The sequence below is a fragment of the Dipteris shenzhenensis genome, chromosome 19 (assembly GCF_047967505.1).
Source record: "Dipteris shenzhenensis isolate YYH24624 ecotype China chromosome 19, Dip_SZ_1.0, whole genome shotgun sequence".
In the NCBI taxonomy this organism is placed as follows: Eukaryota; Viridiplantae; Streptophyta; class Polypodiopsida; order Gleicheniales; family Dipteridaceae; genus Dipteris; species Dipteris shenzhenensis.
Window position 1 is genome coordinate 12240683 of NC_141614.1, and position 18154 is coordinate 12258836.

Genomic DNA, 18154 nt, shown 5'->3' on the forward strand with positions numbered 1-18154 from the left:
GATCTATTTTTGTAATCTATGTGTTTGCGCTTTATGTAAATGATCGGGAGGGATTAATGTCAAGGTCCTAGGTGAGGGCTGATAGCACCAGACTAGATAGATCTGAGACCAGGGGCCTAGTGCAAAGAATGTGCCTAGGGGCAAGGAATTAAATGCATCCCAAGAGAGGGGTGAAATGTTGCATTAGAAAGGCCCTATATGGATGACATGTGGCATCTAGATCTATCTAGGGATTTGGGGTCTGTCAAAGCTTGAGAGAGAAAGGGAGAATAAATGCATTTACGTGATTTTGAGATAGCTCTCTCTCTCTCTCTCTCTTGCTGTGAAGCTTTGGCAGTTTGGCTGGGTGGAAGATTAAGGTGCTACTCCCGTGATCGGAACTAGAGACTAGGATAGTAAATAGTGGTAACAATTTGGTATCAGAGCGGAAGGTTGGAAGGAGAGGAAGAATCGACGGACGGTAGTTGGTGACGACGAGGTCTGCGACAGTGCGGCGCTCACGTGGACCCACGAACGGGCTGTTGGAGCGATTCGACGAAGTTAATTTGTGAGATGTAGCGCAGGAACGTGGGGACCTACGAATTGGCGGGGTGCTGGATTACTTCAAGGGCAAGGATCCGTCTGAGGATCGCGTGAGCTGGTATCACCGGACCTGACGGAGCTTCTTTGAAAGGAAGCGAACGAAGAAAATGGTGGAGAGCGACGCAGGATAAGCAGATGGGCGACGAGCTTTGTTAAAGCTACGTAATTGGAGCAGATTTGCCATTTTTACGCACGCGTCCGAAAGGGTGCCTAGGCACTCGAAGGATCGCCAGGCGTGGAGCGCAGACCCATGTCACGACGCCCTTCGTGGATTTAACGGAGACGTGGTGGCTGACGATTGGCTTCGGGTAACATTGGTGTGGGCATCGCTGAAGGCACGGCGCCGATCGGTGAATTACAGACTACAAAGGGTAGACTAAGCCCGTAGGTTGATAGCAGACCGTACGTGCAGGCTGCAAGCAGCAGGATTCGAATTCCAGGGGGCCTTCTATCTATTTTCCCTTTTGGTTTTGGATCAGAATTCATAGACCAGGAAGGCTTTTTGTCATTTCTGTCGATCCTATGTTTTTTTCCTGGTTTGGTTTGCTGATACTCCGTTTGCGTGAAAAGTGACAAGTATGCATAGAATATGATGCTGTAACAAGGACAGATTGTGCTTGAGACTATGCCGGTATACTTGAGTTATTTGCAGAAATTTCCCTAGTATAGGGAAAGGCGGGATTGAATATATATGCCTGTGTCAAATACGTAATTAGTGTGCATGTCAGGTTGCAGGAATTCCCTAGTATAGGGAATTGTGTTCAGAGTGTCAGTTTGTGATTACAGTGTTCTAAGGGTGTTTTTTTTTTAAAAAAAAAACCCCAAAACAAAACACCTACTGAACAAATGGAAGCAGAAGAAGGAGCTTCCAGGAGGGACCCTGGTGAATCAGGAGTCCGGCCGACCCAGCAGGGATCGCGCCCAGTAGCTCATACGTTATCTGGCAGGATTGCATTGCTGGAAGATGCCTTGCAACAGTTGTTAGCACAGCAGTTACAAGCCAATGCAGGGCAGTCCGAACTTAGGAGAGCACTCCAGAGTATGTCTGCCAGACCTTCTCGAGAGGAGAAGGGAAAGGCTCCGATGGAACCGGAGTCTAGTGTCCATACGGTCGAGCCTAGGAAGGCTAAAGTGCCAAATATTGCTAATTACAGACCGGAAAAGTATTCTGGTCGGATGAACGACCGTAGCTCCGATGTCATTGAGACCTGGCTACACAAATGGGACGAGGCGTTCGCCATTTGTGAGATCAGAAATGACATCAAAAAGATCCGCGAGGCCACCCATATGTTTAGTGAGGCGGCGGATCGGTGGTGGATTAAACAACAAAAAGACGGTATAGCATCCACTACCTGGGAGGGGTTTAAAAGAGAGTTCAGGAAACACTTCTTACCTCCTGACGAGGCATCCCGAGCTTGGGATCAATATAGGAACCTGCGTCAGAGAAATTTATCAGTGGCAGAATACACTGATAAGTTTCGAGAGAGTGTAATGAAGGTTGACGAACCCCTGCCTCAATCAATCCAAGTGAAAGATTTCATATTTGGATTGAATGACCGAATAAAAATGGAAGTTCGGGCTAAGTACGCGAACACGCTAGATGATGCAATAGCTATAGCCTTGAACTACGAGGATGCCAAGGGCAGCAAGCCAAGTGGGTTTGCACAGGTCGGAACCCAGTATGGGTATCCGAAGAAATCTGGGTTTAAGAAGAAGTGGACTAGTAAAGGGAGTGGTTCGCAGCCGAGTGGTCAAGCCAAGCAGGCGAGACCGGCTGAAACTCCCAAACCAAGTACCACCATTGGAGTGAAGAGAAAAGTAACTCCAATGGCAGCCCGGGCTTGGTCTAAGTCTCCCTTGAACCCGGAACAAAGGGAAAAAGCGAGGAGAGAAGGCTTATGCTTTGGTTGCCTTCAACCTCATCAGTGGAGAGATTGTCCACGTAATAAAGATCGTCGGATGGCTGAGATGGTGATCTCAGAGTGCGACGTGGAGATGCAGGGAAGTCCCAGAGCGGAAGAGATGCAGATTCAGCTAGCGGGATCTTCTCAGAGGTTAGTACCTTGTTTGTTCTGTGTGTCTGTTACTAAGTTAGTGACGAGTGCACCTGATAACATCCTATCTAAGCCCGCAGCAACGGGGTATGCAGCCTTCAATGATACGGAGTTAATTAAAATGAAAGGGCAAGTGGCCAGTCATGATGTCATTGTGTTTGACTCAGCGTCAACTCACAATGTGATTAACTCCAAGCTCGTGAAGAGGCTGAAATTAAAGACAAGTCCATCTGACTATGCGTACACAGTCAGGATGGCAGATGGAAGTTCAACTGAAGTATGGGACCAAAGGGTTACCCAGTTGGAGCTTCGGATTCAGGACTATGCTGAGAAGCTTGATTTTGAAATGACTAAGCTTGCTCATGCGGATATAGCCCTGGGAATGGCGTGGCATTCTAGGAAGAATCCAGCCATTGATTAGAAAAAGCACGTATATCAATTCAAGATGAATGATGTGCTTTATGTCTTGCGAGGTGAAAGAGATATACCTCAGGGACCGTTGGTTTCCGTGATGGAAATCAGAAAGGCTCAAGTAGAGTTTTTATACCTTTGCACCGCATCGGTAGAGTCGGTGAATGATTCTTCGACTAGCACTGATGTTACGCAAAGTGATGAGATGGCCAAGCTGGCTAATCTTATAACAGAGGAGTTCTCTGAATGCTTTAGGGATGAACTACCTTATGGGTTACCTCCAGAGCGGAAAGTTCAGCATAAGATTGAACTGATCCCGGGGGCAGAGCCTGTAAATAGACCTCCCTATAGAATGAGTTTTACTGAGGAAGCGGAGGTGCGTAGGCAACTGGAAGAATACCTCAAGTTGGGGCAGATTCAACCAAGTTTCTCACCTTTTGCTTCACCAGTGATATTAAAGAGGAAAAAGGATGATACGTTTCGCCTCTGTATAGATTACAGAGCATTAAATAATATCACTGTCAAGCACAGGTATCCGATGGCTCGGATTGATGATTTGCTAGATGCATTACATGGAGCCGTGATTTTCAGCAAGATAGATCTTAAGTGCGGCTATCATCAGAACCGGATTAGAGCCGAGGATGTGCATAAAACCGCTTTTAGGAGCAGGTTTGGTCATTATGAGTTTTTGGTAATGCCCTTCGGACTTACCAATGCTCCAGCGACCTTTGTCATGCTTATGAACGACTTACTACGACCGTATATCGGAAAGTTCGTAGTACATTTTATTGACGACATTTTGATATTCAGTAAAAGTCTTACTGAACATCGTGAACACTTAAGGATAGTGTTCAGTACTTTGAGGAAAGCCAGTCTTTATGTGAATAAAAAGAAAACTATACTGTGTATGGTTAGGCTTGAGTATCTAAGGTTCATAATTACTCCACAGGGGGTAGAAATGGATCCGAAGAAAGTGGCTGCGATACTGACTTGGCCAATCCCTCAGAGTCTGACCGCGTTGCGATCATTCTTGGGATTTGTCCAGTTTTATAGAAGGCATATCAAAGGATATTCCGAAATAGTATCGCCATTGACTGATCTGACCTCAGATAAAGTACCTTTTATATGGGGACAGAATCAACAGGAAAGTTTTAACACCATAAAACAAGCTGTGGTCTCAGGACCGGTGTTAAAAATAGTTGATCCCCAGAAACCGTTGTTCCTAGAAACCGATGCAAGTGGCATTGCGGTAGGAGCAGTCCTCCTTCAAGAGGGAAGGCCAGTAGCCTTCGAAAGCAAGAAGCTTTCTCCCTCTCAAAGGAATTGGCCAACTCATGAATTGGAGTTGTATGCAGTTATCCATGCTTTGAAAACATGGAGGCATTATCTGTATGGTTCAGAGTTTTATGTGGATGTGGATCATGATACTCTGAAACATTTCTGTAAACAGCCTGACTTGAGGGGCCGCCAAGCTAGGTGGGCAGAGCTCATGCAGGAGTTTAATTTAACGATTCGGTACCGAAGAGGAAAAGACAATAAGGTAGCTGATGCGTTGTCTCGCATTATGCACAACCTGAGTTTCACGGTATTAGAGAGTGCTCTAATGACCGAGATCAGAGAAACTCAGAAGGTGGACGAGTTCGTCCAGAGCTTATGGCCTAAGGCTCATGTGTTAAAACCCGGGGAAAATGAAAAGGATGACCTGGCATCCAGAAAAGGCCAAACTTATGCAAGATATACCATAAGGGATGGTATGCTAGTTAGAAATGGCAAGGTTGTAGTACCTGGTCAGAATGATCTCAGGCAGAGAGTCATTCGACAATGCCATGATAGCCCGTGTGCGGGACATCCAGGTGTCGAGAAGACATATGATCTCGTGAAGCGAGATTTCTTTTGGCCAAAGATGAAAAAGCATATTCATGAATATGTGACACGGTGTTTCTCGTGTCAGGTAAGTAAGGCCGAGCGGGTGAAGCCACCCGGACTTTTACAGCCCTTGGAAATACCACTAAGTAAGTGGGAGAGCATTTCCATGGATTTTATTGTAGGGCTACCTGCAACACAAGGAGGCTATAATTCTATCCTTGTGGTGGTTGATCGTCTAACCAAGATGGCTCACTTCATTCCGACTAGAGAGTCTATTAGTGCCCCGCAAGTAGCGGATTTGTTTATTAGACACATATTTCGTCTGCATGGATTGCCTAGATCCATAGTGTCAGACAGAGATGTCAGGTTTACCGGTCACTTTTGGACAGCGGTATTTGAGACACTAAGGACTGAGTTGGGAATGAGTAGTGGGGATCATCCTGAGACGGATGGTCAGACGGAGAGAGTCAACCAGACTTTAGAGGATATGCTGAGAGCATATGTGTCATTGAGGCAACATACATGGGACAAGTGGTTGCCATTGTTGGAGTTTGCCTACAATGATAGGAAACATTCATCTACTGGGTTCAGTCCGTTTGAGCTGAACTATGGTTATAGACCAGCCAATCCAACTATAGTTGGAGTACCTCAGAAAGTGCCTAGTGCCGCGAACTTTGTAGTTCAGATGCGGGAGATGCTAGCACTTGCGAGAGCTAACATCCGCCAGGCTATGGATAGAGCCAAGGTGTATGCGGATGAAAATCGGTCTATAAGAGTATTTGAAGAAGGAGAAAAAGTTTTTCTCAGAATTCCTTCGCACTCGAAGTCGTTGACTTCAGGAGAGTGTGCTAAGTTATCACCTCGATACTGTGGGCCGTGGTTAATTCTAAAGAGAATAGGCAGTGTAGCCTATAAATTAGAATTGCCACAGGGGTGTAAGGTGCACCCGGTTTTTCATGTTTCACGTTTAAAGAAATTTTTACATACTGGTGACTCACTAATCGAAGGTGTGGTTTTGTTTCAGGAGATAGAGGATATTGCAAGGCGCAAACCAACAAGAATCCTGGACCGAGGAACAATGCAAATACGAAATCGGAAGATACCCACGGTGTTGGTTGCATGGCATGGTCAGCCTCTATCCGAAGCTACCTGGGAATCCGTATATCAGTTGCGGAGAGTGTTCCCAGACTTTATCATCGAGGACGCTGATGTCTGAAGAGGGAAGGAATGTTACGCTCTAGCCGAGGTAGCATGACCTCGGAAGAATCAGTCGACATTTCCCTTATAGGATCTATTTTTGTAATCTATGTGTTTGCGCTTTATGTAAATGATCGGGAGGGATTAATGTCAAGGTCCTAGGTGAGGGCTGATAGCACCAGACTAGATAGATCTGAGACCAGGGGCCTAGTGCAAAGAATGTGCCTAGGGGCAAGGAATTAAATGCATCCCAAGAGAGGGGTGAAATGTTGCATTAGAAAGGCCCTATATGGATGACATGTGGCATCTAGATCTATCTAGGGATTTGGGGTCTGTCAAAGCTTGAGAGAGAAAGGGAGAATAAATGCATTTACGTGATTTTGAGATAGCTCTCTCTCTCTCTCTCTCTTGCTGTGAAGCTTTGGCAGTTTGGCTGGGTGGAAGATTAAGGTGCTACTCCCGTGATCGGAACTAGAGACTAGGATAGTAAATAGTGGTAACACAATTGGATATATAGGAATCCTTGAAAAAGGAGAACGATGCCATAAGAAAGTCAATGGATGGCCCCTACCACTAATCAGAATCCGCAAGATGGAAAAATATGTGAATTAGAGAGTGTCGCAGTCCTGTTCCGCTCAGACCCCAAATATCATAAGCACAAACAATCATACATGTTACATATGAATAGATTGTTGAGGCCCACCTTCAAAGAAATACATTGCAGCATGCTACTTTTCACCACATACATCACATTATGTCAGAATAACCCCTAGGAGCTTTCTTGGCACTTAATGAGGACGTTCAAAGATCCATATAGCTAGGGGAGGTCCTAGTTATAGGGAAGTTCAAAGAATACTTGAATGATGAACTCCATCCTGCTCAGTATGGGTTTGTTCCTCGTAGGCATATCACTGATAATATTGCAAATGCCTATGTTGGGATAGAATTTGCAGAATATACGAAGCAGGATGTGCTATTGTTGCAAGTCGACATTGCCAAGGCCTTTGACACAGTTCAATGGGATTTCATCTCACAAACCATGCATGCTTTCGGATTTGGCACCCAAATGCAGCATGTTTTTCATTGGCTGTACAATGAGAACAAAGCTGCATGTATATTGTCTGGAGATATTTCTCAAAATTGGACTCTCTGTTGCTGGGTTTGCCATGATGTCCACTTAGTGCGTTGTTGTATGCGATAGCCAAGTGGAGTAAGGCACGGAGAAGGGGCTCTTTCAATTGAGACAGCTTACGCAAGTACTATTCTTGATGAAAAAGAACCTAACTCTTTTGAAGAAGCAAAGGATAATGTGCATTGGATGCATGCCATGCACAATGAATTGCAGTCCATTGAGAAAAATTAGACTTGGGATGTTGTGGATTTTCCACCAAGTAAGCATGCCACTGGTACCAAGTGGGTTTTTAAAGTGAAAAGGAATCCAGATGGGTCCATTGACAGGTACAAGGCAAGGCCGGTTGCCAAAGGCTATGCGCAAAAGAAGGGCACATTTGACATGACAAATTTGAGCATGTTACATTTCTACTTGGAGATCTAGTTCACACAAGAGAGACGTGGCATTGTTATGTCTCAATCCAAGTATGTGCACAAGCTCTTGGACAAATTCAACATGCAAGATTGCAAGCCTACAGCCACTCCTATGGAGCCAGGGCTGAAGCTTACTCAGTATGATGCAGGTGAATCAATGGATGCCACACCCTACAGCCAAGTTGTTGGATGCCTCATTTATCTGTGTAATACACGGCCAGATTTTCAGTTTGCATTATGTCAGGTGAGCAGGTATATGCACAGCCCAAAGACAACACAGTGGCAGGCTGTAAAACGCATCTTTTGTTACTTGCAAGGCACAAAGTCTTTTGGCTTGATATTTCCTAGGGGGGGTGACTTTGCAGATGCATGCTTACAGTGACTCAGATTGGGCTGGAGACTATGACACCAAGCAGTCCACGAGGATTACCGGAATTCGAGCGATTGCGTTCAAGCGAGGCGGTGGTTTGAGCAAAGATTTTCATAAATTTTGACATTCTAGTGTGAAACTCTATATCAAACTCTATATTTCCTTGTGACCATGGATTTTTCTCATATAGAGTTCAAGTCCTAGGTTTCCTGCCTCCTTCCTAGAGATCTATACATGGTCGTGTACATATGAAGGTGAACTATATTTAGTTAGCATCATATTCATAAGGTGATCAATAATTTATTAGTTTCATAGTTTAAACATTTTATTCATATGATCATTTCATGTACAAAATGGATCAAATCATATGGGTAGCATAAAAATCAATGAGCTACAAATAGCTATTTGTAATGGTTTTTTCTAGAAGGAGCTTCTATATCATGGGTGGGACTATTGTTGTTTGTATGTAACTCCACAAAATAAAGAAACCCCTTCAACTCACGTGCTACCTTACATAATTTTGAGTGACCACCTCGAGATGTCGATATTGCAACATTTCCCCTTTTGTATCCATTGAATGATTGCTAACTTGCATGGATTTATTATTTTCCGATTATAGGTTTTCTCTTTGTATGTTGCCATGGATTTTCGCTTTGATATTCATTGAATGATTGCTGACTTGCATGGAATTATGAGTTATCCAAGGAGAAACAGAAGATAAACATACTTTTTGTGTGTGTGTGTGTGTGTGTGTGGGGGGGGGGGGGGGGGGGGGCGCAGGTTGGGGGGGATTGAAGTCCATGTATTTTTATATTAAAAGAGGTTGTCCCCAAAATGGAGACCAGAAACACACACACGTGTGTGTGTGTGTGTGTGTGAGTGTGTGTGTGTGTGTGTGTCTTGTGTGTGTGTGTGTGTACATGTATAGTTAAGGTGTGTGTGTGTGTGGTGTGTAGGTGTGTGTGTGTGTGTGGGTTCTGCTGACAGAGCTGAGAGGAGGAGCGCCTCGCCTTGATCCACCTGCAGGCTTTTTTTGTCCGTACGTCCGTACGGTCACCATCGTTGCGCAGATCTGCATGCAGGCCCGTACTGTCTCCCTGCTCTCCGTCTTCTTTCGTACAACGCAAAAATAGCCTAGCCTTTCCGTACAGATTTCGTCAGCCTCTCCGTACAGCCTAGTCTCCTTGTCAGCTTCCGTACAGCCCAGCCCTTCGTCAGCTTCCGTACGCCCAACCTGTACCGTACCACTTTCGTTCAGTTTCTCTATACAGTCCAGCCTACGTACAAATTTCCTTTGGTATTTCTGTGCGATCCATCATCGTCCGTACAGACTTCTCCGTACAACCCCGTTGGTGGTCCGTACAGCATAACCTGCTCAATCCCTTTCGTACTTCATCCTCGAGCTCCTTTTCTTACCAAGTCATGGCAGAGTATTCATATGAAAAAACATTTCAAAAGGAGCGTTCGGCTCCCTGCAAGAAACAAAAGCAGGTTGAGGGTCAGCATGACCCGATGCATGACACGATTGAGGCTCAACTAGTATATGATGTAATGCATGAAGGATTTGCAGAGACGAGAAAAGAGTGGAAAGACTCAGTTCCTTCAGTTGGCGTCATGGTTGAGGTCGATGAAATCGTGGATCCAATCAGAGAGTATGCCAAGAATGCAGTCATATTATTCTTTCCAGGCCGGATGCCACCTGCTGCAGAAATAGGCAACTGGCTGACACGCACATTGGCTGGCTCTTTTGTTCGTAAAGTACATTATGCAGCCAGGGGCTTTTTTGAGGTTATCATGGTGGATGAGATCCACAAACAAATGCTTTTGGAACATTCACCTCTCTTTTTTGGGCAGCAAATGGTGCATGTCTTGCCATGGTCTCCCACAAGGGACTTTCAGGCTTTAATCCGACACAGATGCCCAGTCTGGGTTGAAGTTGTTGATTTTCCCCAATGCATGGCCTCACTTTTGCCTAAAATTGCAGCCTCTTTAGGTAAAGTGGTCTGCCCACCACGGCCAAATGGTAATTCAAACAGATTTTGCATTCTCTGGGATACTGATAATCCCACACCGGACTCTTACTCAGTCACGGTGAATAATGCGAACATGGGGAGTGCATTTTATAAACTCAAATGGGGTTTATTTGCAGGGGCCTGCTTTGAATGCAAAAAGTTTGGACACATGGCTTCACAGTGTCCACTGAACCAACATAAAATGCATCATGTCACCTTGCCAGTCCACATGCCCACTAAAGATGCTCCTACTCCAGTTGCCAATAAAAATAAAAGCAGTAGACAGCATTCTGGGAGTCAAGATAAAGGCAAAGATTCAGTAGCTACCAATGCGAATCTTACTTTACGTTCACCTCCTGCTACTCAATCCTTGTCCAAAGGAAAGCAACCTTCAACTGATGGCTGGCAGAGCCCAAGAAAGGTTATTTCTGCTTGAAGAATTCCACCCCCCCGCACTTGGAATGGTGCCTCTTCTAGCGGAAACACCCCAGAGATCAATACAGGAATTGGAATTACATGGGCTGCAGTAACAGCCAGCAGAACACTCTTCCCTGAAGAAGAGGTTGCTGCTTTGCTGTCCACTTCTCAGGCGACTACTTCTTCTCAGGGGCGAGGCCTCGACCCTGAGATAGAAATGCAAGGCTGACCTCATACATTTTGCTGCTGTACATAGTTGTTACATTACTATAAATATCTGTATATATGACTGCTCACATCACCTCTTTTACACTCAATGTCCAGGGCATGTGTGATAGTAGGAAATGGAAATCTGTGTGGCTGTACATCAACAGATTTCAGCCTGACATAGTAGCATTACAAGAGCACAACCAACATATTTATGCAGGCAAGACAGGACACTACTGTGGGTATGACATTTTCTATGCTGGGGAGCACTCTTTCTCAAGGGTTGTCCTTCTGATTAAACATGAGCTTCAACCAGTCATTGCATTAAATGACAACAAAGGCAGATGGCTTGTTCTCCAATGCATTATAAGAGGAGAGGTGTTTGAATTTGCTTCAGTTTATGCACCTCAGTCATCCCGAGACAGAACTGTAATTTGGGATGCTATGCAACAATACCCGTGGAGATCTCATGCCTACATATGTGGGGATTTCAATAATGCTCCACAACAGGGAGACAACACTTCCAACCACGATCATATGTTATCTCCTGTGTCTTTATGGAAATCTTCTGGCGATCCAAACATGGCAGAAAAGTCTCAAGCTACTTTTGATGCATCACATTTGTTCTCCCAAGATGCACGGTGGATTGAACATCACGGATATTCGTGTGCATATTCTTGCCCACAGGGGAAAAATGTTGCTGCAATTTCTTCAAGGTGATCAGCCTTAGGCTCTTATGATTAGGACTCTGGTCACTCATATCAGTATTTCTGTGTTTGGTCATTGCCAACTCGACCAATGCGATTTCTTTTTTGGCTGCACCAATGGCACTTTGCCTGGCTGCCCTTTTGTCTCCTGCTTGCTTCTTGACTGGAAGCATGTTCTTTCTCATCTGGAATGGAATGAACGGCAACCTTTGCTTGGGAATTCTTTGAGAGCTGAAAGCATTCACTGGTCGAAAGTCTTTCAGCCTCCCTTGGCTTTACAGGAACCTCAACGTTCCTATTTTGTCTCGTTTAAAGGCATCGCCTCGGTTGCTAATGTTATAGATGATGCTGATAATGTGCTCCCCTTTTCTCTAGCAGCCACTACATATGGATTGGGCTCTCATTATCGTCCTTTGTGGCGACAAATTACTTCTATGCTTTCGCCTTTTGTTCCAATTCCTCCTTTGGAACTCTAGGACCGGCTGGAAGATTCGACTTTGACTTCTCGAGGGTCCTCTTCTCGTTCTTTGAGACTACCTCAAATTACTGTACCTGCATTGTATAAAATCCTTTTGCCTCAACCTTAGGTTTCAGAGAGAGGTGATTCTGTTTGGCGAATGCATCGCCCGGCCAAGTGGTGGAGGAAAATATTACAGCAACTTTGGACCTATACAGTACCGCTTTGGCAACAGGTTTTCTTTTGGCGAGTTCTTTTGGGAGTGTTTCCATCTGGACAGCTATTAGCTCATCAACACATTGCTCCTGTACTTTGCCACATATGTTCTGCTTCTTCGGAGACTATGCCTCACTTGTTTTGGCATTGTCCATGCTCTCGTGAGTTTTTTTATCTACTTTGACAACGCCTACGAGCAAGATTCCCATCTGTTCCGTTTGGGAAGTTATTCTGGCTATTTGGGTTTCATCCATCCAGACCGGAGTTTCATCTTTTCTTCGTTTGGGTTCGCTACTGGGCACTATGGACTTTATGGACATATAGGAATTGTAAAGTCTTTGGTGATCCTACTTTCTCTCTGTTTGGCTTTTTTAGGCGTTCTCTGCAACAATCTTTCTTTGATTGCTTGCAGACCCGCTGCATAGATCATGAGGTCTTTTTGGCATATACTGAAATTTTCAGCTGATGTAATTGTAGCACCTTATTTTGAGGTTGCTACTCATATAATATAATCAATCAAAGATTTCACCCAAAAAAAAGTGTGTGCGCGCACACACGCATGCATCGAAGCATGTGCGTGCACAAGCCCCCCCTCGCAAGTACCTACATGTGTAAGAACAAAGACAAACTGCAAGCACGCGACACTCAAAGTGTTCTCAACATACAACTGTAAAATATCGGTTGTTCGACACAAAACACGTTCTTGTATATCTGAAAGAAAGAATTTATTTGAATAACGACTAAATATACATACCCAATCATTGTCCCTGGCAAGGGCTGTAAGGTAAACAGTACTGATAGGTAGTTGATGTGTATTGCAAAATGTGGTCACAAGGCTCCAACGTTCACTTGATTCCCGCTGCTGAGTACGGAGTTGCAATCCATCACCTGCTCCATTCATGAGCCAAGACCCTGCACTACCTGTGTTCTTTGACCATTCCATAAGGCTGGCTTTCTCAAGATGATGTAATACTGCCATGAGGGTTTTAGACCCTTGGTTATTTGATACCTTTTTCCCCGAAACATCTGCCTTTTTAGGTGTCAAAACTGCTACTCCACTTTCCATGTATTCATCTGCAAGTGCTCGTGCTAGTGAGGTAGCCACATCAGTTCCATAAATATTAGACCAATCAACCTTTGTTTCTGATGAGGTTGATGGTGGGCCTATCCCAAGCAAATCACTTTGTCCACTGTTCTTGTTAAAAGAGGATATACGACACAAAGCAGCAACATCCACTCGAAGCATGGCAGCAGGTGATCCACAGAGTTCTAAGAAGCTTACACAAGCAGCAACCACCACAGGATTTTCAAAATTTATAATTGCGAGTGGTAAAACCTGAGAAAACAACATAGAAGATATAAGAATGACACATGCTACTTAAATTTAAAGTATACACAATATATGAATCCCTAAATTCCTGTGACCAAAGATGCAAACCATAGACCACATAAATCACTGGCCACAAAGCTGCAAATCATATTCTCTGCAGTGTTGGTCTAAATCACAGGCTCATGACGATGAATCAGAAAACACATGCACCATCATGAATGACTCCTAACTCTCTTTCCAAACTCTGGGCAATGTCTTTAAGCAGTTTTGTGTGCATACAAACTCTGAGCAATGTGCTTGGTTTTTTGTGCCTAAAGAAATTGCTTCCAAAATCAGAAAAAGGCATGGTTTATCTATAGCAGATACACAAGCTTCCAAACATAACCAAACTACACCTGTGCATGCAAATGTTTGTTTACATACATGGTAATATGAATGGTTGAGTAACAATAGGCGTGATTGACAAGAGAAAACTGTCCCAAGGATATCTCACCTTAATCACTTGAAGAAGAGGATCAAACATCTTTCCAATCCACAAACTTAATATATACACGTTTCAAATAACCAATAACCTGAATGGCACAACTGAAAATAAAAATGTCATCTTGAAAGTAGTGGAGCGTCTGAGATAAGAGATTCCTGTGACAGATATTTCTCGTAAGGCAAGAGCAGACAGAGGATAGCAGTGTTCCAAGCTAAGGGGTAGACAGATCACAGCAGCTAATATGGCATTTAGAGCTGCAGGTGAGTGGTCCTTGTCAGCACCACATCTACTTTCAGGATTGAAGCTGGAGCAAGGTCAACTGCTAGGCTGCTGTATAGCAATAGTTAACGCTCAGGGCAGTCAGGTGAGAAGAGCTGCGTGGGAGTGTTGTCATGTGCACGGATTGGTATCTGACGTGTACTAGGTACAGAGGACTAGCTCAGGTTAGCCTGGGGAGGCTTAGAGCTAGGCAGGCTTGATTCTCAGGTTGAGTGGCAAGGGTACGAACTATTTATAGGTCTTCGCTATTTTTGGCGCTCGGGGCCCGAGTCTATAAAAGGGGCCCAGGGGGTTCAGTTCTCAGTGTGCAGTTGGGAGCAAGTTTCGTTCCCAGGTGCCAGGTCTGTTCCTGGATTGAGTCGCGGACGCGCGCCTGCATCTTAGCGTAGCCCAAGGCCCAGTGGCAAATCCAGGGCTTCACAGCGCCACTTGGTTGTATGGGACACCAGGCTGGATTGGATCTGATTGGGAGTTCGTGCCAGTAGCTCAGCTCGTGGCTCGGAGGGGACATCTCCTGATTCGGGATCACATCCCGTAGATGTCATGGTTGGGTGGTGAGCAGCCTGCTCTGTTCTCACGTGGTGTGTGTTTGTTTTGCAGATCAGAGGTTTCAGGAGTGCGGGGATGTGTCAGTTGGTATCAGAGCCTTCACTGCGCCATCGAGCCTGCGCCGGCCCTGCGTCAGCCATCCATACCTGCGTCAGCCATCCGTACCTGCGTCAGCCATCCATACCTGCGTCGCCAGCTGCCGTACAGCGGCAGCTGCGTCAGCCGCTGTACGGCCTGCGTCAGCAGCCGTACGGCTTACGTCAGCCACCGTACGGACTGCATCAGCAGCTGTACAGCCACGTCAGCTGTCCGTACTGCTGCGACACTTGTGCGGACAGCAGGATTCCGGGATTGCTGCAGGACTTCGTACGCTGCATCCAGCATTGATTTCAGCCAGACTCCGGGATTGTAGCGCCTCCGGTTTGCCAATCTTCCGCATCTTCTTCCGTCAGCATCTCTTGGAACGGTTTTCCTCTGCTCCATTCTCTTTTTCGCTTCGGTTCAGTCAGTTATTTCTCTCAGTTTATATTCAAATCAGATTTCAGTTATGTCTAATTCTGCAAATCCCGAGTTCACCATGGGAGAGCAGGATTTGGATTACACTCCTGTGGGAGAGGAGGATCAGGGTCTATGATGACCTAATTACAAAAAAGGCCTTCAGTGAATTTACCACTGCTCTGGATGGAAAATTCGAGCAGGTTAATGCAAATCAAACGGGGTTGACACAGCAACTCCAAGGGATTCAGGCGACTCTCACTCTTCTGGCTAGCACGGTGCAGGCACTCACGCATGTGGATGCCATGGCTTCAGTGCTAGGCCCGAACATAACTCCAGACCCTTTTCCGGGAGATCAAAAGTCTCGAACGAAGGAGGTAGTTGACACTTGGTTACACAAGTGGCAGGTACACTTTCAGTTCCACCCATACCCAGATGAGAAGAAAATCCAGCTTGTAGCGGGTTTCATGTCAGGTAAAGCGTTGCTATGGTGGAAGGAACTCCAGCCTAAGCCAGATACATGGACAGATTTCGAAGGGGTCTTCAAGAAGGAGTTCCTGAAGGAGGATGATTATGATATCGTTGGCAAGCTTAAAGCCCTCGATATGTCAAAGTTAAACTTGTCCTTTGAAGTTTATCTTCAAAGATTTCAGGATCTGCAAACCAAGGCCACAAAGATGGATCCAGTCACCTTGTTAGGTTTCTTCGTGGATGGTTTGCCAGATTCATACAAGTTGCAGATAAAGAACAACAAATGCACAACGTTGCAGGAGGCCATGAATTATGCGCGCATTCATGATGATACCATGGCCGGTTCTAAAGCAACTACAGTTTCCGACACGAGTGGAAAAAACAAACGCAAGTTCTTTCAGCCTACGACTGGTACTGGGGAGACGAAGTCTACGGACAACGCCTCCAAGAAAAACTTGACTCCAGCAAAGAATGGTAAAGCCCGTTTCCTGCCCGTTTCCTTCGTACTTTGAGACTCAAGAAAGAAGGACGATGCTTCTATTGCGAGGAGCCGGGCCACACCAAGAATGAGTGTCCAAAGCGCAAGAACCAAAAGTTGGTGCTTGGACCGAAGCTCCAGGCGGGTACAGGTACCAAAGCCAAGGAAGCGAGCCAAGTCTCGATGACAAGTATTTCTGTAAATGTCATTACCTGCCCACTTTCTTGTAATTGCACTTTCAATACTTCGTTGTTTGGTTCCCATGATCTTTTCCGAGTTTATGGAGAAGTTATGGACCAACAGGTTCACATTCTCTTTGATCCGGGCAGCTCTCACAACTTTGTTAATTACAAATTTGTGCAGAAGATGGGGCTGTCCACAGTACCTAGCGATCACACCTATGAGGTGCAGCTTCCAGCCGAGAAGCAGTTTTGGGATCGCAAGGTTGAAGCGCTACCCATCCGGATTCAAGCTTACAAAGGGGCTCTTACTGTTATGTTATGCACCTGGAGCATGTAGACTTGTTGATCGGAATAGAGTGGTTTAAAACCCACAATATTCAGATTGGATGGACGGAGCATACACTTTCTTTTGTAGATAAGGACACGCAATTTTGTATTCAGTGTGATAAAATTCCCTCTTCTCAGGGACCTATTGTATCTGCGATGCAGCTTCGGAATATATTAAACACTTCTCATTATGATGTCTATCAGTGTGTTCTGATTCCGCTTTCTTCATTTGTCGTCTCTGTAATAAACAAAAATGATTTAAGTGTGTTTGAACACCGTGAATTGAGAATGTTGTTAGATAGTTTTAAGGATGTATTCCCTGCTCAACTGCCGGACGGTTTACCTCCAGAACGGGCAGTAGATCATCGCATAGACTTAGTCCCAGCGGCTCAACCTATCAGTGTACCACCTTATAGGATGAGCCAGGTAGAGGAGAATGAGTTAGCTACACAGCTACAGGATTTCCTGAATATGGGCTATATCCGCCCAAGTAAATCACCTTGGGGTGCACCTGTCCTCCTAAGAAAGAAGAAAGATTCTTCCTGGCGAATGTGTATAGATTATAAACGATTAAATAAAGTGACAATTAAGAATCGATACCCTCTACCTCGTTCCGATGATTTGATAGACCGTTTGGCCGGAGCGAAGTACTTCACTAAGATTGATTTGCGTACGGGTTATCACCAAATCCGTATCTATGCTAAACACATAGATAGGACCGCATTCCGAACTAGGTATGGTCATTACGAGTTTCTTCTATGACTTTTTGGTTTGACCAATGCTCCTGCTACTTTTCAGCAGATGATGAACGATTTGTTCAGGGATTTTCTGGGCAAATTTGTTGTAGTGTTCTTAGATGACATCTTGGTGTATAGTCGAACGCTTGAGGATCACATACGACACCTCCGGATTGTCTTAGTTATTCTAAGACAGCATAAGCTCTATGCCAAGATAAGTAAATGTGACTTCTTTATGAAGGAGATCATTTACTTAGGACACAAGATTTCTTTTGAAGGTATTAGCATTGATCTGGATCGTATCCAGAAGGTTTTAGAATGGCCTATCCCTCAGACTGTGAAACAACTTCGTTCTTTCCTAGGATTTACGGTATTTCTACAGAAGTCTGTGCGTGATTATTCACATATCACGGCACCTTTAACCAACATATTGAAAGGTCGTGGACGTAGGTCTACTCAGCCGATCTCTTGGAATGATGCAATGAACAAGGCTTTTAAAACCTTGAAGTTTTCTATCAAGGAAGCACCCGTTCTTGCATTACCCGATTCTACCCGGCCTTATGTTTTAGAGGCCGATGCGAGTGATTATGACACTCAATATCGTTGGCCCATACTTGAGAAGGAACTTTATGCTGTAGTGTATGCTCTTAAGGTTTGGAGACACTACTTGTATGGTTCAAAGTTCCTTGTATTGACTGATCATCAGTCAATCAGGTATGTGTGTGATGGATCTGAATTCAGGGGAAGGAAAGCTAGATGGGCAGAATTAATGCAGGATTTT

General features: G+C 44.9%; 1 protein-coding gene across 3 annotated transcripts in view; it reads right to left on the reverse strand.

Annotated features, from left to right (window-relative positions):
• LOC147890090 (spatacsin carboxy-terminus protein) overlaps positions 1–18154 on the reverse strand; it is a 157259-nt gene that overhangs the window by 39890 nt on the left and 99215 nt on the right. For all 3 annotated transcript variants that reach the window (XM_087390568.1, XM_087390570.1, XM_087390569.1), the window contains one exon: positions 12796–13377. In XM_087390568.1, the coding sequence (XP_087246694.1) occupies positions 12796–13377 (582 nt within the window). The remainder of the gene's footprint in view (positions 1–12795; positions 13378–18154) is intronic.